We start from the raw sequence: 21,491 nt of genomic DNA, 5'->3' as shown, positions 1-21,491 counted from the left end.
CCATATAGTCAAAGGTATGGTTTTTCCAGTAGTCATGTATGTGAGAGCTGGACCATAATGAAGGCTGAGCACTGAAGAACTGATGCTTTTGAATTGTGGTGGTAGAGAAGACTTGAGAGTTCCTTGAACATAAAGTCAACCCTAAAGGAAATCAACCGTGAATATCATTGGAAGGACCGATGCTGAAGCTGAAGCTCCAATATTTTGGCCACCTGATGCAAAGAGCTGATGGGAAAGACCCTGATGCTGGGATAGATTGAGGGAAGGAGGAGAAGCCAGAGGATGAGATCGTTGGATGTCATCACTGATTTGATGGACATGAGTTTGAATAAAGTCCAGGAGATGGGATCCCAGGACATGGATGCCTGGTGTGGTGTGGTGGTGCAGTCATGGGGTCACAAAAAGTCATACTGGACTGAGAGACTAAACAACAACATCAACAAAGCAAATGTTTGATAAACAAATGTTTGCTGGGCCATGCAGAGCAATGGGACCCAGAGAAATTTTAACAGACTTTACTGGGATCTGCTCTGTCTACTGCATCTAGTTTACTCCATAGTTATATGTAACTAGTAAAGGTCATCTACCACCTACATTCTTTTAGGCACTTAAGGGGAAGGTCAAAGTTTCTTCCTGAGTCTTTAATCTTTTGGGCCCTGGTGATTTTTTAAAAACTTTTCATTCTGTATTAGGGTTTAGATGGTTCACAATGTTGTGGTGGTTTCAGGTGAACAGCGAAGGGACTCAGTCATACATATACATGTATCTATTCTCCCCCAAACCCCACTCCCATCCAGCCTGGCACGTAACATTGAGTAGAGTTCCATGGGCTTGCTATACAGTAGATCCCTGTTGGTTATCCATTTTGAATACAGCAACATGTATATGACCTTCCCAAACTCCCTAACTATCCCTTCCCCCTGGAAACCATAAGTTCATTCTCTAAGTCTATGAGTCTCTGTTTTGTAAGTTTGTTTGTATCATTTCTTTTTAGATTCCCCATATAAGGGATGTCATACGATATTTCTCCTTCTTTGTCTGACTTATTTCACTCAGTATGACACTCAATATCCACCCATGCTGCTGCAAATGGCATAATTTCATTCTTTTTAATGGCTGAGTAATATTCCATTGTATATTTGTATATATTTCCCCCTTTACCTTTCTTGAATTTTTGTGTCTGGACTAACAATAAAATTGACAAAAGAAAGATTAACAGAGAAAAAGAAATCATTTTAATTCATGTGCATAGAGGTCCCACAGAAATGAGATATGGTAAGTGGCCAAAGCAGGTGGTATTTTATATTTGATAAATGAAGGAACAATAAATTTGTGAGGAATTCATAGGACAATGAAACTCAGGTTTGGGGTATCCAGTTAGTGAAAAATTTAAATGGAGTTTCAGCTTGAGGTAGTGAATTAAAGAAGCAAGGATGTTTGTTTACATAGGCTTAGACGCTGAAATTCACTATTTCTGGCAACAAGGTGTCCTTCTCCCTCCAGATGCAGGGAGTACACCTTTCACTTGAGTGATGGATTTCCCGCTTCCACAGAGACATGAAGGAGGGTCAGAGTGTCCTCTTGTGTTGGCTGTTTCTTAAGTAACTTTAATTATAAACAATACGCCATTGAGACACAATTTGGGCAGTTTTCTCTGGGCCCCAACAATTCCCTCCTCTGAAACTTGCCTGGAAGTTTCACATACTCAAAGCTGAACCATGGAGAGAGAGAGCAGGTTCGCAGAGTCTTCCATTTCACTGAACCAGTTTCTTAGTCCTGAGAAAAGGACAGGTCTTTTTCAATAATTGTATCTCATTTCTGCAGAAAGACACGGCAATCCACTCCAGTATTCCTGCCTGGAGAATCCCATGGGCAGAGGAGCCTAGTGGGCTGCTGTCCACGGGGTCACACAGACTCAGACATGACTGAAGCGACTTAGCATGCATGCATGCATATATCTCATTTCAGGAGGCAGTCAGGCAGATGGGCTCCCAGCACCAGGTCTATGGTGCAAAGAGTCAGGTATTTAATAAATGGCATTTCTATGGAAATAAGAGAAAAATAAAGGTTAAAAATTGGAGCAGATTATAAACCAGTTTTTGAGCCCAGAGGGCAGTCAGTCAAGAGGACTTCTAGATTATCATTGTCCAAGCATCTTTTGCAGTTTGAAACATCTCTGATGATGTCATTGGGTGTTCAGGTAAACTTTCTGAGTGACTCATATAGCAACAGGCACAAGGATTATTTAAGTATAAGCTGTTGTGGCAATTTCTCTGAACTTTATGTCAAGTTGTTTAGCTTTGGTTTGTGGGGCTCCAGGAATAGTTTTAGGTTTCAGTGATTCCAAGTCCAAAGGATGGGAGAAAATTGGAAAAGTTAATTTAGAGAGTTGTAGTCAGAGTCGGACACGACTGAGCGACTGAACTGAACTGAACTGAGTCAAATACTAGAGAAAACTCTAAAAATTCAGTCTAGTTTTTAGGTAAATTACAAAACCTCAAGGAAAGTTAATAGCAATAAAATCTGATACCTATAGCTATGAATTATTATTGAGACACAATTTTCTCTCTAAAATCACCCTAATTTCTACTAAGGTAGCCAAATTAAGATGAATTTGCAATTATGTCTAGAGTTAATAAACTTGAACTGAGTGTTTATATGTCTAGCAATAGTGACTAACCATGTAGGATCCTTTAAACCTATTTTGCTTGATCTTTTACAAGGAATCTCCAGATTGAACTTTTAACACCTTTTGAGGCCAGGAAGCCACACCAAAGACTTGCTTATCAGACTTTCCTGTAATACCTATAGATTTGGGTGAATTCCTCCCTTCTTGAGGTCCCCTCAATATCCTGCATTTTCTGTACCTGCCAGGATGTGACCTTCCTTACTCACCTGGTAAGGTTACTGGGATAGCTGTAAGCAAGGTATTAATTAGGCTGTTTTTACAAGGAGCTTTATTGGTTTCATAAAGTCAATCTTAGTTCCTTTAAGCTGTCTGGTCATGTCTGAGTCTACAAGGGTCTGTCTCACAAATGACCATTCTTGGGAATCCCCTGGTGGTCCAGTGGTTAGGACTCCAAGCTCTCATCGCCAGACTCTGGGGTTTGATCCCAAGTTGGGGAACTGAGATCCTGCATGCCTCAAGGTGCAGCCGAAAAAGAAAAGACCATTCTAGTCAAAGCCTTGGTAATGTAATCAATGTTTCTTATTGAACTTACGTAAATAACTATATTGCCAAAAAATAAGGATACTCACTGAGAGTTTCTGAATTCTGGAGGGATCAGGTAAAGAAAAAAGGTAAGTGTTTCAATTCTGCTTACAAAGATATAATTTACCAAATTTGTATAAAACTTTCTTGTATCTGGAAAACAACAGGTTTAAAAATTAGTCATATTTTAGACCACCTTGCCAAGTGGCACAGTGGCAAAGACTCTACCTGCTAATGCAGGAGACACAGAGATGTGGGTTTATTCCCTGGGTCAGGAAGATCCCCTGGTGTAGGAAATGGCAACCCATTCCAGTATTCTTGTCGGAAAAATCCTGTGGACAGAGGAGCCTGGCAGGCTATAGTCCATAGAGTCACAAATAGTTGGCCACGACTGAACACGAGTATGAATATTTTAGACAAAAAGTCATTAAAAACTGTAACCATATTCATTAGTTCATTCAATCCCATATAATTAATTCTTGTTCTTCTTTGAGTTCAGGTTTTCCACTAGTTCTGTTGTCCTTGCCTGATAATTGAGAGTGACAGGGACAGTGATAATTCCAAGAAGTTGTCAAGGTTTTTGTTAAGGCTTGTATGATTTGCCCAGTGAACTTGGTATCTTGATCACTGGAGATTGCAGAAAAACCCAAGAGGAAAACACATTTTTGTAAACTGTCTCTTTGCCAATATCAGAGCATCAGCCTTGTGGTAAGGGAAGGCCTCAACCCATGGGGAAAACATACATATACTGATAATAACAAGAACATATTTATAACCCATACTAAGTGGCAGTTGAATGAAGTCCAGTTTTAGGTGTTCCAAGGGTCCAGAGAAAGGAGGTCTGAGGTCTCTGGGGACAAGAATAGTTTTTTCCCGGGGTTATGGACCTGACCTGACAGACATTGCTGGTACTGTTTTGCAGTTTTATTCGTATTTTTTAAAAAAAATGATTTTTGTAAGTTATCACACACTATGTGTAAAACTTTATCATTATTATTTATTAATTTTTTTGGAGGGGGGGCCAGCTGCAGCATGCAGGATCTTAGTTCCCCAACCAGAGACTGAACTTGTGCCCCCTGCAGTGTAAGTGCAGTCTTAACCACTGGATTCCAGGGAAGTCCCCTGTTTTTGCAGTTTGATAGAAATCTTCCTACCAATGTCTATTTACAATTTGAGTCATATTAAGTGAATTGTGAGTGAGGAATGCAAGAAAAAGAAAAATGAGGTTTGCCAGGGAGCTGGGAAAAATTAACTGGCTGTCTTGGGTTTCCCATAACCAAACTCTTTTTTTTTTTAATAGCTGTTGCTTACCCATCTTACTTTCTCTGATTTAGGAGCAGACCTTTGCTATGGTCCAAGGATATTAACATGACAGAAGTCTTGAAATAAGCAGTCAATTTTTTTTTTCCAGAAGCAGAACTGAATTCATTCACATGTGTCAAAATCTACACAGATTCTGGTGTTCATGCTTCTGAGTGACAGTCAGGTCGTTTCCCTGATATTGGGGTTCAGTCCCTTTAGTATGAGCCTCAGTTTTGATGACAGACAACACTTCACGTCAGAACATATACAACTTCCAGGAATTTCACGTAGTTTTTGGAACACTAATAATTCATATCTATATGGACACAATATAAAGAAGGCTTAATGTTACTTTTTATTTGACAACCCTTCCCATGTAATTTAACATATCAAGTATACCTAATTAGCTTAATTTCTCTTTTTATAAGGAGAGAGAACACATTTTCGAGATATTTCATGGGCCTTTAAATATTTCATATTCCAAAGTTAAAGTCAAAAAGACTTCATTTGGAATTTGATTTTTGGGAAAGTGAAAAAGTGAAAGTGAAACTCACTCGGTTGTGTCTGACTCTTTGCAACTCCACGGACTGTAGCCCACCAAGCTCCTCTGTCCATGGAATTCTCCATGTAAGAATACTGCACTGGGTCACCATTCGTTTCTCCAGGGGATCTTTACAACCCTAGGATTGCACGTGTGTTTTCTGCATTGCAAGCAGATTCTTTACCATCTGAGTCACCCGGGAAGTTTGTCAAAATATCAAAAATGTCTTAAAATGCTTGCCCAAATAGGTCTCTGTGAAACAATAGTCAGTTATCCATTTAACCAAAATAAGAATTAAAGATTACATAGGTAAATTTAGATTATTAAAAATTTTAAAAATAGTTTCTAAGTCAGAGTCCATTTCCTTCCTTACCATTCAGGTTGGCAAAGGAACTTCCTTTTAGGGGGACTACCAGCTTTTGGGGAGGGGAAAATTTCCTCCTCTCCTCCTCTTGAGTTCTTGTGGCTGGGCTAATGATAAATTTGACACAGAATGATTAACAGGAGAAAAAGGAACAAACTTTAATTCATTTGCATGGAGGTTCCACAGAAATGGAACTTAAAAAGTGGCCAAAGCAGGCAGTTTTTAAATTTTTTTTTTTTTTTTTTTACAAAGAAACAATGTTTCTGTGAGGAATTGACTGGAGAAAGAAAACTTAGATTTTAGGTGCCCAATTAGTAAGGAATCGAAACAGAATTTGGGCTTGGGGTATTATATTAAGCAAGTAACAGGGTTTGTTTACATAGACTTCTAGGCCTGAATTCTCAATTTTTGGTGAGAAGTATGTCCTTTTACCTTTTGATGTGGGGAGTGTACCTGTCACACGAGAGGTACATATTCTGCTTTCAGGGGAACAGAAGGGAGGGTTAGGGTGTCCCTCTTGCACTGCCCATGCCTTAAGTAACTGAAGTTCACTTCAAAATAATCGATATGCCATTGAGGCACACTTTTGGGTGGTCTGCTGTGGGCCCCCACAAACCTTAAAAAGTTTAGTAAATGTAACAGTTTCCCCTACAAGTCAATATGGGTGACCTCTAGAAGCTGGGAACAGTCCTCAGCTGATATTCAGCCAGGGTTGAGTGATAACCACTAAGAACTGAATTTTGCCAATAAGCTGAATGATGACCAAGGTAACAGATTCTGCGTTAAAACCTCCAAAGGAATGCTACCTGCCACTACCGAGATTTTACCCGTGAGACTGTGTCAGATTTCTGACATACAAAACTACAAGTTAATAAATACATATTGAGTCACTAAGCCGGGCTTCCCTCATAGCTCAGTTGGTAAAGAATCTGCCTGCAATTAAGGAGACCCCAGTTCGATTCCAGGATTGGAAAGATCTGCTGGAGAAGGGATAGGCTACCCACTCCAGTATTCTTGGGCTTCCCTTGTGGCTCAGCTGGTAAAGAATCTGCCTGCCATGTGGGAGACCTGGGTTCGATCCCTGAGTTGGGAAGATCCCCTGGAGAAGGGAAAGGCTACCCACTTCAGTATTCTGGCCTGGAGAATTCCATGGATTATACAGTCCATGGGGTCACAAAGAATTGGACATGACTGAGTGACTTTGGTAATTTGTTACAGCAGCAATAGAAAACGAATACAGCAAAAAATGTTTTATTTTTACTTCATTTAAAAAATACATTTTTATTTATTTGGCTGTGCCAAGTCTTAGTTGGGGCACGTGGGATCTTCTATCTTGGTTTGCAGGAGCTTTTAGTTGTGGCCTATGAACTCTTAGCTGTGGCATGTGAGGTCTAGTTCCCTGACCAAAGATAGAACCTAGGGTGTCTGCACTGCGAGCACAGTCTTAGCCACTGTACCTCCAGGGAAATTCCATTGTCTTTACCTCATTTAAATAAAAGTTTATCCATTGTTGCTGCTGTCGTGTAGTTGCTAAGGTGTGTCCAACTCTTTTTGACCCAAAGGACTGTAGCCAGACAGGCTCCTCTTTCCAGGGCATTTTCCAGGCAAGAATACTGGAGTGGGTTGCCATTTCTTTTTCCAGGGGCTCCTCCCAACCCAAGGATCAAACCCATGTCTCCTGAATTAGCAGGTGGATTCTTTACTGCTGAGCCACCGGGGAAGGCCTGTTTATGCAATATTGAATCCTTATTCTTCTGGGCTTCCAGAATGTTTACTGCTAGACATTATTGAGGCCCTTTGTCATACCAGTGACACTCAAGGTCCCAAGGGTGTCAAGGATCTTACCATGAGCCAAAATACCAAGGAGGCCCCTTGGAACTTCTGTAATCATTTGCTATCAATGAAACACTGTAGTCCCTGGTTCTTGGTCACATGTAACTTGATGGCAGCAGCAGAAATCTTCACAAGGCTGGGGAATTTGGAATCTAGGGTTCATCTCCTCTAGGCATCCAGGAAGTCATCCCCTCACTCCTCCCATCTGGGTGTGGTATCATTACCTGGGAGCGCTGGGGGTTAGGAATGGGATTTTGGTGACCCTCTGTCCCTTCTCAGGGACATCTTCCCTCTAACAGTCTAACAATCTTTGCTTTTAACCCAAGGACACATCCACCTCATCCCTTGCACACATGCGCATACACATCAGGCCTGATACTGAGGTCTCTAATTTGTTTTAACCTCTCAGACTCCCTTGAAACAAAGAGCATAATAATCTGGTTACTAGGAGTCGGGAGATAAATAAAATATAAATTAAAATAAAAGTTAACATCTTAGATTATTTTGTTAACACTGATGCACTGTTAAGTTGGTTTTATCTCTTAAAGGAACTTTTGCTTACCTTCCCAGTGCCTTGGTATTTCTCAGAGGTTTGGTGACCGATGGTTTTTATTTTGGTACTGAAGTCTGTCCCAGGCTGGTAAACTCACATAAAACAGCAGCTGGCTGGGTGTGTGATACATTTTTTTCAGGCTTCTTAAGGTCAGGGTTCATAAACTGGACACAGCGAATTTCTTGCTTTTCAGAGGGGAAAAATGACTCTCTTTTCACTCAACTCTGGCTCTATCCCACCTGCATGAGAGTTTTCTTTGATTCTGGTCAACCTCTAGGAGAATGAACTGTAGAGAAGCAAGGATGGAGCAGGGGCCCACTTAAATGTGTTTATGGTGATATTCTAGGCAAGGGATGACATAGGCTTGAATCAGGGCAGAGGTAGTAGAAATAAATGGTTGGATTTTGAATTCTTTGATGGGTACAACCAGTGATCTTATGTTGGGTGTTAAAAGAGAAAACCAAATATAAATAGGCTTGTTAGAACTTAACGTCCTGCACATAATTCATAGTTGGGAGCCTGGAGGGACCTTAAATGACTTGCCAGAACATTTCACATCTTTAGTCCGAAGATCAGAGTTTAAGGGTTGTCACAGGACACTTTTAGTAGTTAAACAGTTGGTTCTCCAATCTAAATTGCATCCATATTTCTTTTGTTTTCTGATTCACCTCCTTTTGTACCGTCTCTAGGATTTCATTATCTCCCAACTCCAATTGGCATTAAGTCCCAGTTTTTTCTCCCATCCCACATTCATCACCTGGGAGGTTTTTCAGCTTTTTTCTATCCTCCCTTTGAGTACTGCAAAATAAATGACAGGTATCATTTTCAGGGGAAAAGAATACAGGAAAGTTGAAAATAATAGCCCTGTATTCTATACACAAGCTTGATTTTAAGATAACTCAACATTTTAAGAAATACAGTACTGTTCTATTACTATCAGTGATAAATCTACTTTATTTTATATTTACTATTTCGTAGCTCAAGAATCAAGATAATTGTCATTGCAAAACTTAATTCTTATGAATTAAAGTTTTCACTGGTGAAAACTTTTTGTTTAAAACGTTGAATGCTGGAAGAAGTAACAAATTATTAGTAAGTGAGAAGAATCAGCACCCATATAAGGCAAGAAGTAGTCTCATTTCTAAAGTAAAGTTAATGATAGTTTTAAAAAATCTGCGGGCTATATTGCTGTTTTTCAGAGCTGTAAAACCTTAGGCGAAGTTTCTGTGGCGTTTCTTTCCTCTCCATGAAATCTCAGCTCTCTTATTACCTCTTGAACTTAGGGTCCTCGGACAACGAAAAAAACAAAAAAAACCTCATTTAAAGAAATATTTAGTGTCTAGCGTAAAATGCATGTTTGCTATTGGAAATACCAAGTACAAGTCACAGGGCACAGGTTCCTGACCTTCCAGAGTAGGAAATCCTCTGAAGAGACCAGCAGTGAATCCTATTTACAGTCGGTGCAAACTTTCCCATGCTGGCCTGAAACTATCAAGTACATCAGCGGCTGCGATTATGCGCACTCACCCAGCTGATAGTAATTCTTAAACTGCCATCCTAAGGCGGATATGCAGAATTCCACTTTATTTTCACTGTTCAAGGGGTTAAAAATAAGGAAAGCACAACTTTCCGAGACGTTTTCAGAAGAGATTCCTTTACTTGCCCCGAGACACTTCCCTAACCTCACTAGCTCCCCAGGACAACCCACACTTCCCTTCCGGGTTCTAGGCGAACTGATCCACTGGGCACAAACCAATGGGCTCATTCCTTCTCCGCGGCGGGGCGGGGTCTTCCGCCTGGACTTCGGAGACCCGCCCTCCGTACGTGGCGTGCGTGCGTGGCGCCGTGCGGCGCGGGACGGTTTCCTCAGCTTGTGGCGCCCCCCGGCGGCAGCGGTGAAGCGATGTGAGGGCCGGCCCTGAGCGCCTGCCATGGAGCAGCACAACGAGGCGCGAACACCCGGGGACCCCGTCGCGTGGCTGCCTGGGACCTTGAGGTCTCAGACGCCCGAGGAGGAGGAGCCGCGGGTGGGCGGGTCAGCGCCAGCTCCGTCTGTCTTGGACGCGGAGGCGTCCGGGGCCAGTGCGGACGGGCTGTGGGAACTGCCAGTGGAGCCGGCGGAGCGGAGGCCCGAGTGCAGCCGCTGCAGGTGACGCCGAGGGGGGGCGAGGGCGAGGGCGGGGACTGAGGCCGGCGGCGGACTTGGGGGGCGGGGTGGAGGGGGCGCGCTGCAGCGCCCCCTGCCGGGGAGGCGGCTGCTGCGACTGCGGACCAGGGGAACGTTGTCTCCATCTCCGCGCTTGGAGCAGCAGGGTCTACTGGTTGACGTTGAAATCACTGTGAAATAGCCACAGCTCTTTCAGTAAGAAGCCTTTTCTCCAGGTTCAGGATTCAGTTCAGTTCAGTTCAGTCGCTCAGTCGTGTCCGACTCTTTGCGACCCCATGAATCACAGCACGCCAGGCCTCCCTGTCCATCACCAACTCCCGGAGTTCACTCAAACTCATGTGCATTGAGTCGGTGATGCCATCCAGCCATCTCATTCTCTGTCGTCCCCTTCTCCTCCCGCCCCCAATCCTTACTTACCCTTAATTCACGCAAGACACTGGCACGTCATGGGATGAGCGGACAGAAGTTCCGCTGTCAAGAAACAAGTGTCTGATGGAGGAAGTAAGGCGTAATAACAGTAATAACACTTTTATGCTTATGTGACACAGCCATCTCACGGTCAAAACAAAACAAAAACATAAAACGGATTATAGGAGAGAGACAATCAAGGTGGCTATTACAGTAGTTGAGATTGGATTGAGAGTACTGAATTCACTTAGAAACATTTATTGAGCACCTACTGTGTGCCAGGCACTGTGCTAGGTTTCTGGGAACCTAGGCATGGTTAGCAGAGACGTCAATGGCACCCCACTCCAGTACTCTTGCCTGGAAAATCCCATGGACGGAGGAACCTGCTGGGCTGTAGTCCATGGGGTCGGTAAGAGTCCGACAGGACTGAGCGACTTCACTTTCACTTTTCACTTTCATGCATTGGAGAAGGAAATGGCAACTCACTCCAGTGTTCTTGCCTGAAGAATCCCAGGGATGGGGGAGCCTGGTGGTCTGCCGTCTATGGGGTCTCACAGAGTCCGACACGACTGAACTGACTTAGCAGCAACAGGCATGGATAGAACATGTCTCTGAGCTGACTGGGCCACTTACAGTCTAATGAGGAGACTGTTTATTAAACTAGTAACCAGCAATTAGCATTGTCTGCCCGGTTTAGTTATGCTTGAAGAATTGATGCTTTTGAATTGTGGCGTTGGAGAAGACTCTTGAGAGTCCCTTGGACTGCAAGGAGATCCAACCTGTCCATACTAAAGGGAATCAGTCCTGGGTGTTCATTGGAAGGACTGATACTAAAGCTGAAACTCCAATACTTTGGCCACCTCATGCTAAGAGTTGACTCACTGGAAAAAACTCTGATGCTGGGAAGCATTGAGGGCAGGAGGAGGAGGAGGGGACGACAGAGAATGAGATGGCTGGATGGCATCACCGACTCGATGGATGTGAGTTTGAGTGAACTCCGGGAGTTGGTGATAGATAGGGAGGCCTGGCATGCTGCAGTTCATGGGGTCCCAAAGAGTCCGACACGACTGAGCGACTGAACTGAACTGAATGTACTTTCATGATTGTGAGAACTGTTCTCCCTGCTTGTTTGAATCTCATGTTATACAGATGTACTATTTTTAAAAATAGCTTTCTTTTCTGTTGTAATATTAACATAGGCTTTAAAAAAATGTGGATTTATAGTTATTATATTTGGCTGTTCGGGGTCTTAGTTGCAGCACGAGGAATCTTTGATCTTTGTTGTGGCATATGTGATCTTTAGTTGTGGCATGCAAACTCTTAGTTGTGACATGTGGAATCTAGTTCCCTGACGAGGGATCGAACCTGGGCTCCCTGCATTGTGATTGTGTAATCTTAGCCACTGGACCACCAGGGAAGTCCCACCATTAACCTTATTGGAATGAAAGCTAATGGAGCCTTTCAATTTTTACTGGACCTCTTGGGAGAATTCTGCAATTGAAATATTCCTTGAAGCATTCTTTCATGGTTTCTCTGTGATTTATCTGACTTTTCTATCCTAGTCTTCTTTGCCTGTTCTATTCAAACTGTCAATGTTGGGCCACCTTAAGGTCTTTGTTATAGATTTTCTTGTTTTAATCCCATACACTTCCCACAGATGTTCTTACCGGTTTTCATGGTTTTCACCTCTACATTGGTCTCTCTACATCAGACTCTTCTCTGGAGGAAGAGGTGTATGTCTTCATTTAATCATTGTAATGGGGTCGCAAAGAGTCGGACAGGACTGAGCAACTGAACTGAACTGAACTGATGGAGTACTTTGCTAATTACTGTTAATACCATTGGAGGCTTATCCATATAGACTGTTTAGTTTGTTGTTGGTTACAGATGATAAACCAGTAAAAAAGCAACCAAATATGTAATTACAGATTGAAAAAAAAAAACCCAAAAGAACAGCAATGAAGGAGGGAAGTGGGATGCTGTAATAGAAAATAGCAGGATGGTGTCAGGAAAGATTTCTGAAAAGATAGCACTTATATTGAGACTTGAAAGATAAGAATGATTCAACCATGAGAACAGTGTTTCAAGAAGGGGAGCAGAAGGACAGATTGGTTGCTTTTCTTTATCATTTGACCTTTTCCCAGGGCTGAATCAAAAGACCTCAGAGTCAGAATCTTGAGTGTAAGGATCTTTTTATATTTTCTGACTGTACTATGTCTAGTAGATATTGACAAAGGTGAGTAGTTTGTATCTAGAAGAGACTTTTTGGAAGAGAGGGATATGTGAATACAATTTATTTAAATAAGTTGTGTAAAGTTGTTAGATGATAACACTTAAAAATGTGGCAAAGAGGTCTACTAGAACGCTGGAAGAAAAATGTTTCAAATATAAATCCAGAGCTAAATTATGCTAGCTTTATCATATAGCTTTTAGTCTACTCAGAACTGCTAGTTGAAATAGTTTAAAAATTAGTCTTCTGTGGTTAGCAAAATTTTATAATGTTCTGATCTGTTTCACCTTGCCCCATTATAATAGACTTTGTGTTTTAAAACACTTTTAGATTGATAACAAAATTTAGAGGAAGGTACAGAGATTTCTCATACGGCCTCTTCCCCCTCCATCCCCCCACCTCATGCATAGCTTCTCAGTTATCAGCATCCCCTACCAGAGTGGTACATTTGTTACAATTGATGGACTTGAGTGACACATCATTATCACTTAAAAGTCCATAGTTTACATTAGGGTTCACTGTTGGTGTTGTACATATTTTAAGTTTGGACAAATTTGTAATGACATTCATCTGCTATTATAGTTTCACGCAGAGTGTTTTCACTGCCTTAAAAATCCTCTTGGCCCTGCCTGTTCATTCCTTCTACCCTCTAACCTGATCTACTGTTTAAAAAATTTACTGGATTTTAGCTTGTTTTCAGTTTTATTTAGTTAATATTTTAGAATTATAATTCACTCTGACATTTCTGTGTTTTACTTTTGCTGGTGAAATTTTCTACCATTTAAAGACTCTTCTTTCCCTTGGCATGTTATGCATTTTATTTGTTTTAATTGGTTAGCATACAGTTCTAGAAATAGAATATTTAGGTGTTACCAATAAAATATAAACTAATTTATAGCTCTTTATATTTTATTTCATTAGGCTGTTAGGGTCTAAACTAGTTGCCTGAGTGAACTTCTTTACTGTTATGCTTATAATAGTTTTCAAAATTGAAATGCATTTTTAGGTTTGAGTGATCAGTATGTCACAATTATTTGGCCCTTTTTTAATACTTAAAACACTATTAGTTTCTCTAAATACATTACTATAATTGTCATTGCCTAAAGAGTTCTAGTGGAGAAGGCAGTGGCACCCCACTCCAGTACTCTTGCCTGGAAAATCCCATGGATGGAGGAGCTTGGTGGGCTATAGTCCATGGGGTCGCTAAGAGTTGGACAGGATTGAGCGACTTCACTTTCACTTTTCACTTTCACACATTGGAGAAGGAAATGGCAACCCACTCCAGTACTCTTGCCTGGAGAATCCCAGGGACAGAGGAGCCTGGTGGTCAGCCGTCTATGGAGTCGCACAGAGTCGGCCACAACTGAAGCAATTTAGCAGCAGCAGTAAAGAGTTCTAGAGATTGGTTTTGCCGGGAAGTGTAAACTGAATTTAAATTCTAAGCAGAATCTTGCTCGTTAGAAATACAGCATATCTTAAATGTTGGGACCACTGTGAGGAAACCAGGAGAGACTCCATCTTGAAGCCTGTCATCTGTCTTAAAGATAGGATGTAAACTGGGCCTGAATCCTGCCCACGAGTGAGGAAACCATTGCTAATGGAAACCAGGTCTCCTGGAGACTTCCCTCCCTACAGATGGCAAATGGAGATTTTAGTTGAGGTCAGGCTGCCCCTGTTAGATTAACCCCGGAGACATCCCCCCTTGATGTATAACCACTGTCCCCCCTTCCCCTAAGCTTTAATTGTTTGTACTCCTTCAGTTCAGTTCAGTCGCTCAGTCGTGTCCGACTCTTTGCGACCCTATGAATCGCAGCATGCCAGGCCTCCCTGTCCATCACCAACTCCTGGAGTTCACTCAAACTCATGTCCATCGAGTCGGTGATGCCATCCAGCCATCTCATTCTCCGTCGTCCCCTTCTCCTCCTGCCCCCAATCCCTCCTAGCATCAGAGTCTTTTCCAGTGAGTCAACTCTTTGCATGAGGTGGACAAAATATTGGAGTTTCAGCTTTAGCATCAGTCCTTCCAATGAACACCAAGGACTGATCTCCTATAGAATGGACAGGTTGGATCTCCTTGGAGTCAAAGGGACTCTCAAGAGTCTTCTCCAACAACACAGTTCAAAAGCATCAATTCTTCGACGATCAGCTTTCTTCGCATCAATTCTTCGACGATCAGTTTTCTTCACAGTCCAACTCTCACATCCATACATGACCACTGGAAAAACCATAGCCTTGACTAGACGGACCTTGGTTGGCAAAGTAATGTCTCTGCTTTTTAATATGCTATCTAGGTTGGTCGTAAATTTCCTTCCAAGGAGTAAGTGTCTTTGAATTTCATGGCTACAATCAGCATCTGCAGTGATTTTGGAGCCCCAAAAAATAAAGTTTGACACTGTTTCCACTGTTTCTCCATCTATTTCGCATGAAGTGATTTGACCAGAGGCCATGATCTTTGTTTTCTGAATGTTGAGCTTCAAGCCAACCTTTACACTCTCCTCTTTCACTTTCATCTAGAGGCTTTTGAGTTCCTCTTCACTTTCTGCCATAAGTGTGGTGTCATCTGCATTTCTGAGGTTATTGATATTTCTCCCAGCAATCTTGATTCCAGCTTCTGCCTCTTCCAGCTCAGCATTCCTCATGATGTACTCTGCATATAAGTTAAATAAGCAGCGTGACAATATACAGCCTTGACGTACTCCATTTCCTATTTGGAACCAGTCTGTTGTTCCATGTGCAGTTCTAACTGTTGCTTCCTGACCTGCATACAGGTTTCTCAAGAGGGTGGTCAGATGGTCTGGTATTCCCATCTCTTTAAGAATTTTCCACCGTTTATTGTGATCCACACAGTCAAAGGCTTTGGGATAGTCAATGAAGCAGAAATAGATGTTTTTTTGGAACTCTCTTGATTTTTCCATGATCCAGCGGATGTTGGCAATTTTATCTCTGGTTCCTCTGCCTTTTCAAAAACCAGCTTGAACATCTGGAATTTCACGGTTCACGTATTGCTGAAGAATTTTGAGCATGACTTTACTAGCGTGTGAGATGAGTGCAAATATGCCGTAGTTTGAGCATTCTTTGGCATTCCCTTTCTTAGGGATTGAAATGAAGACTGACCTTTTCCAGTCCTGTGGCCACTGCTGGGTTTTCCAAATTTGCTGGCATATTGAGTGCAGCACTTTCACAGCATCATCTTTCAGGATTTGAAATAGCTCAACTGGAATTCCATCACCTCCACTAGCTTTGTTCGCAGTGATGCTTTCTAAGGCCCACTTGACTTCTCATTCCAAGATGTCTGGCTCTAGGTGAGTGATCACACCATCATGATTATCTTGGTCATGAAGATCTTTTTTGTACAGTTCTTCTGTGTATTCCTGCCACCTCTTCTTAATATCTTCTGCTTCTGTTAGGTCCATACCATTTCTGTCCTTTATCGAGCCCATCTTTGCATGAAATGTTCCCTTGGAATCTCTAATTTTCTTGAAGAGATCTCTTGTCTTCTATTCTGTTGTTTTCCTCTATTTCTTTGCATTGATTGCTGAGGAAGGCTTTCTTATCTCTCCTTGCAGTTCTTTGGATCCGTGCATTCTGATACTTATATCTTTCCTTTTCTCCTTTGCTTTTCGCTTTGCTTCTTTTCACAGCTATATGTAAGGCCTCCTCAGACAGCCATTTTGCTTTTTTCCATTTCTTTTCCATGGGGATGGTCTTGATCCCTGCCTCCTGTACAATGTCACGAACCTCCGTCCATAGTTCATCAGGCACTCTATCAGATGTAGTCCCTTTAATCTATTTCTCACTTCCACTGTATAATCATAAGGGATTTGATTTAGATGATATCTGAATGGTCTAGTGGTTTTCCCTACTTTCTTCAGTTTAAGTCTGAATTTGTTCTGTTCAGTTCAGTTCAGTCGCTCAGTCCTGTCCGACTCTTTGTGACCCCATGAATCACAGCACGCCAGTCCTCCCTGTCCATCACCAACTCCCGGAGTTCACTCAGCCTCATGTCCATTGAGTCAGTGATGCCATCCAGCCATCTCATTCTCTGTCATCCCCTTCTCCTCCTGCCCCCAATCCCTCCCAGGACTGATCTCCTTTATAATGGACTGGTTGTTCTCCTAGCACCTACTTACTGTAAAACTCAGTCATATACAACAAAGAGGCTAACGTGTAACCTGTCACATGGGGGTGGGGTATAAAACTGGGCCTCTCAGAAACATCAGACTTCTTGTTGGGAACTGATTCCTCTTGGACCCGCTGGCATAATAAGCTACTCCACTGTCTTGAGTGTCTTCTGAGGTGTGTTTTGCAACTCTGGATTCCACAACAAAATATGAATGAAACATCCTTTAAAAGATCCATTCTAGTTTGGTATTGCAGTTACAGATTTTATAAAAAGTATGTCCCTGTTAAAAGGAATAGCATGTACAGGAGTACACTGTATCTATACAGTGTATTTGGAGAACTTGGAAGAATGCAAGGAGAGGTGAGGCTGCAGAGGTTGATGGTAGTTCTTTTGGGAAGGGCCAAATAAGCTGTGTTAGAAAGTTAGAATTCCTGGCGGACTACAGTCCATCGGGTTGCAGAGAGTCGGACGTGATTGAGCGTCTAACGACTTTTCTAATCTTCCTCTTTGGCTTAGCATGTAAAGAATCTGCCTGCAATCCAGGAGATATGAGTTGGATCCCTGGGTCACGAAGATCTGCTGGAAAAGAAAATGGCAGCCTGTTCCAGTATTCTTGCCTGAAAAATCCCATGGAGAGAGGAACTTAGTGGACTGTAGTCCATGGGATTGAAGAGTCGGACATGACTGAGAGACTAAGCAGTAGCAGGAAGTTTGAGCCTGAAGCACTAGAGCTGGATAAAATAGCCACTGAAGGTTCTTTTTTTTTTTTGAATGGAGGTGTCAATTTGACTTCTGTGGGTGGCTTTTAGCTATCAAAATTTATACTCTGTTTTATTAAGAAGAATGCAAACCGAATAGTGATACAGTGGTAAAGGCTTGACTGGGAAGAGTTAGAGCCTCATTATAGTAAAGATGCCAAACATCTTAATTATATTTTTATGTCTTCTGTGGATATTCCTGCCTGAGGACAAGAGTTGGAAACCACTTGCAAATCATTGGTCATAAAAATAAGTACAGAGAATTTTTTAATGTGTCTGAGGGAGGAAGACAGCAGGGACAACATATACATAAACTGACACAGATAGGCCGAGACATAATTTTTCTCTCTCCAGTGCTTCTTTCTTTCAAAAGTACAAAGTTGTAAGGGTTATGTGAAACCACATCAATATAAATAGCACCCGTTTATTAGATACTGGTCATTAGCAGGTTATCCACTGAGATGAGGTGTTTTATATTTGTTATTTTATTTATGTCCCATAACAGCCTTTTGGAGTTGATATCATTAGCTTTTAAAGGATGAAAAAGTGGAGGTAACAATCAGGTAGCAAAGCTGGGTCTCTGGCGTAGCAAAGCTGGGTCTCTGGCTCCAGTTGGCTTGGCTCCCAAGCTCCTGCAAGGGCTTGACTCTTTCCTGTATGCTCCACACTTGCTGAAGAAGCCTTATTATTTTGATTGCGGAGTGGATGTAGTCACTAGTTGAAGCGGAGCTATTAAAGCTGCAGGAGTAGCTCTGTTTTCCTACTTTTTAAGCTGAAGTATGTTTCAATTCAGTTCAGTCGCCTAGTCATGTCTGACCATTTGCGACCCCTTGGACTGCAGCACCCCAGGCTTCCCTGTCCATTACAAATTCTGGAAGCTTGCTCAAACTCATGTCCATGATGATGCCATCCAACCATCTCATCCTCTGTCGTCCGCTTCTCCTCCTGCCCTCAGTCTTTCCCAGCATCAGGGTCTTTACCAGTGAGTCAGTTCTTTGCATCAGGTGGCCAAAGTATTAGAGTGTCAGCTTTAGCATCAGTCCTTCCAGTGAATATTCAGGACTGATTCCCTTTAGGATTGACTGGCTTGATCTCCTTGCAGTCCAAGTGACTCTCAAGAGTCTTCTCCAACACCACGGTTCAAAAGCATCAATTCTTTGGTGCTCAGCTTTCTTTATGGTCCAACTCTGACAGAAAAGAAAATTAGATACCAAGGGAACATTTCATGCAAAGATGGGCACAATAAAGGACAGAGATGGTATGGACCTAACAGAAGCAGAAGATATGAAGAAGAGGTGGCCAGAATGAACAGAAGAACTATACAAAAAAGATCTTAATGATTCAGATAATCATGATGGTATGATCACTCGGCTAGAGCCAGACATCCTGGAATGCGGTCAAGTGGGCCTTAGGAAGCATCACTACGAACAAAGCTAGTGAAAATGATGGAATTCCAGTTGAGCTGTTTCAAATCCTTAAAGGTGATGCTGTGAAAGTGCTGCACTCAGTATGCCAGCAAATTTGGACAACTCAACAGTGGCCAGAGGACTGGAAAAGGTCAGTTTTCATTCCAATCCCAAAGATAGGCAATGCCAAAGAGTGTTCAAACTACCGCACAACTGCACTCATCTCACAGGCTAGCAAAATTATGCTCAAAATTCTCGAAACCAGGATTCAACAGAACGTGAACTGAGAACTTCTAGATGTTCAAGCTGATTTTAGAAAAGGCAGAGGAACCAGAGATCAAATTGCCAAGATCCAATGGATCATCAAAAAAGCAAGAGAGTTCCAGAAAAACATCTACTTCTGCCTTATTGACTACGCCAAAGCCTTTGACTGTTTGGATCACAACAAGCTGGAAAATTCTTAAAGAGATGGGAATACCAGACCACCTGCCCTGCCTCCTGAGAAATCTGTATGCAGGTCAAGAAGCAACAGTTGGAACTGGACATGGAATAATGGACCGGTTCCAAATTGGGAAGGGAGTACATTAAGGCTGTTTATTGTCACCCTGCTTTTTTAACTTATATGCAGAGTACATCATGAGAAACACAGGGCTGGAAGAAGCACAAGGTGGAATCGTATTGCTGGGACAAATATCAATAACCTCAGATATGCAGATGACACCACCCTTATGGCAGAAAGAGAAGAGGAACTTAAGAGCCTCTTGATGAAAGTGGAAGAGGCGAGTGAAAAAATTGGCTTAAAGCTCAACATTGAGAAAACTAAGATCGTGGCATCTGGTGCCATCACTTCATGGCAAATAGATGGGGAAATAGGGGAAACAGTGACAAACTTTCCTTTCTTGGGCTCCAAAATCACTGCATATTGTGACTACCGCCATGAAATTAAAAAACACTTGCTCCTTGGAAGAAAAGCAATGACCAACCTAGGCACCATGTTAAAAAGCAGAGACATTACTTGTCTGATAACGGTCCATCTAGTCAAAGCTATGGTTTTTCCAGTAGTCACATATGGATGTGAGAGTTGGACCGTAAAGAAGTATGTTTACTTCAAGCTTAGTAACAGGATGCCTGAGCATTAGTATTTTCTAGCTCCTTTTTTGGGGTTCCCAGGTGGCACTAGTGGTGAAGAGCCCACCTGCCAATGCAGGAGACATAAGAGACAAGGGTTCGATCTCTGGGTTGGGATGATTCTTTGGAGAAGGGCATGGCAACCCATTCCAGTATTCTTGCCTGGAGAATCTCAGGAACAGAGGAGACTGGTAGGATCCATAGCGTCTCAAAGAGTCAGTCATGCCCAACTGAAGTGACTTAGCATGCACACAGCTCATTTTTTACATAAATTGAGATACATTTGGTCGGTGTGCAATATTATGTAAGTTTAAGGTATACAGCCTGTTGATTTGATACATTTATATAATCAATATGATTATCCCTGGTAGTGGTTAGCTATTGTCACCTAATCGTCATTTCCTTTTTTGTGCTGAGAAGTTTTAAGATGTAGTCTGTTAGAAAGTTTGAAGTATGTAATATAGTATTGTTGACTTTATCACAGTGCTATGCATTAGATCTCCAGCATTTATTCATCTTCTGCTTCCAAGTTTGTACCCTTTAATAACATCTTATTTCTTTATTCCATGTCTTAACCTTTTCTGTATTCTTTAGGCTTGAATATTCAGGAGAAAAAGGTGATGGGAATGAAAATGGGATGAGAAAGTGAAGCAGGGAAGACTGTAGGTGTTTAAGAACACAGGAGCCACAAACTGGCAGCCCACAGATGTTTTGTTTAAAACTATATTTTTACCAGTTTGAAATCAGTTGCCAATAGTTAAAAATGAAGATGTTTTATATCAGAATCCAGACTTCTGGTTTCTTTAAGAATGGGGAGATCTAGCAGCTTTGGGGCCACCATCCTGAGTATTGGTTGTACCTTTAGATTGGGTGTGATCTGTCCAGTTCATCACTGTTCCCAGTCCATCCTGCTTCACTCATCTCTGATTGCCTGCCCCTCATAGAGACTTGCTTTTTCATCTGGGTCTCATGTACCTCACTGTGGTCTGGTTGTGGCTCAGCTGGTAAAGAATCCGCCTGCAATGCGGGAGACCTGGGTTCGATCCCTGGGTTGGGAAGATCCCCTGGAGAAGGGAAAGGCTACCTACTCCAGTATTCTGGCCTAGAGAATTCCATGGACAGTCCATGGAGTCACAAAGAGTCGGACACGACTGTGTGACTTTTCCTGCCTCAGCAGCAGGGTAAATCAGCCTGCATGTTTTGTAGGTAAAAGTGAAAAATGGTAATTCCCAAAGCAATTACTTTATAATAATTGAAATTGTTGAGTTGGTATTGACACTTAGAAAACTGTTTTGGTAAATTTAAAATAAGCTAGATTATTGATCATTTTTAGGATAAAAATTTAGAAAGTCTTCAAATTTAATTCCTTGTGCATATCAAAAGTATCATATTTTTAAGACACTAAGTTAATTTTTTCTTTCTTGTTAATCTAGAAAATCTGTTTATTCTTTGAAGTAGTTCAGTCCT

At 41.9% G+C, this 21,491-nt stretch overlaps 2 protein-coding genes across 5 annotated transcripts in view; one reads left to right on the top strand and one right to left on the bottom strand.

Moving 5' to 3' along the window:
- Positions 1-643: 643 nt before the first annotated feature.
- Positions 644-9,737, bottom strand: LOC148777101 (uncharacterized). 3 transcript variants are annotated; one of them, XM_088838787.1, is made up of 4 exons: positions 9,332-9,737; positions 7,814-8,602; positions 7,264-7,484; positions 644-2,042 (listed from the first exon to the last, which is right to left on the bottom strand). In XM_088838787.1, the coding sequence occupies exons 1-2, from the start codon at positions 9,735-9,737 to the stop codon at positions 8,574-8,576; spliced, it is 435 nt and encodes a 144-aa protein (XP_088694913.1). In that variant the 3' UTR covers positions 644-2,042; positions 7,264-7,484; positions 7,814-8,573. The 3 variants fall into 3 exon arrangements, 2 of the variants coding, with proteins under 2 accessions (XP_088694913.1, XP_088694912.1); XM_088838786.1 differs by lacking the exon at positions 7,264-7,484 and having other exon boundaries at positions 645-2,042; XR_016038057.1 differs by lacking the exon at positions 7,264-7,484 and having other exon boundaries at positions 646-2,042; positions 9,210-9,676.
- DTWD2 (DTW motif tRNA-uridine aminocarboxypropyltransferase 2) overlaps positions 9,736-21,491 on the top strand; it is an 87,492-nt gene continuing 75,736 nt past the window's right edge. For both annotated transcript variants that reach the window (XM_088838785.1, XM_055429955.2), the window contains exon 1: positions 9,736-9,953. In XM_088838785.1, the coding sequence (XP_088694911.1) occupies positions 9,736-9,953 (218 nt within the window). The remainder of the gene's footprint in view (positions 9,954-21,491) is intronic.

The sequence above is a fragment of the Moschus berezovskii genome, chromosome 8, assembly GCF_049115385.1.
Source record: "Moschus berezovskii isolate FMDL1 chromosome 8, NW_MosBer_1.0, whole genome shotgun sequence".
Taxonomy (NCBI): Eukaryota; Metazoa; Chordata; class Mammalia; order Artiodactyla; family Moschidae; genus Moschus; species Moschus berezovskii.
The sequence above is the reverse complement of the archived record's forward strand: the minus strand, read 5'-3'. Positions and strand labels throughout refer to the sequence as shown.

Coding starts and splice junctions, on each gene's coding strand:
- LOC148777101 (XM_088838787.1), bottom strand. CDS start 9,737: ATGGCAGGCGCTCAGGGCCGGCCCTCACATCGCTTCACCGCTGCCGCC. Junction 8,603..9,331: donor TAAGAATTACTATCAGCTGG/GTGAGTGCGCAT, acceptor TTTATTTTGCAG/TACTCAAAGGGAGGATAGAA.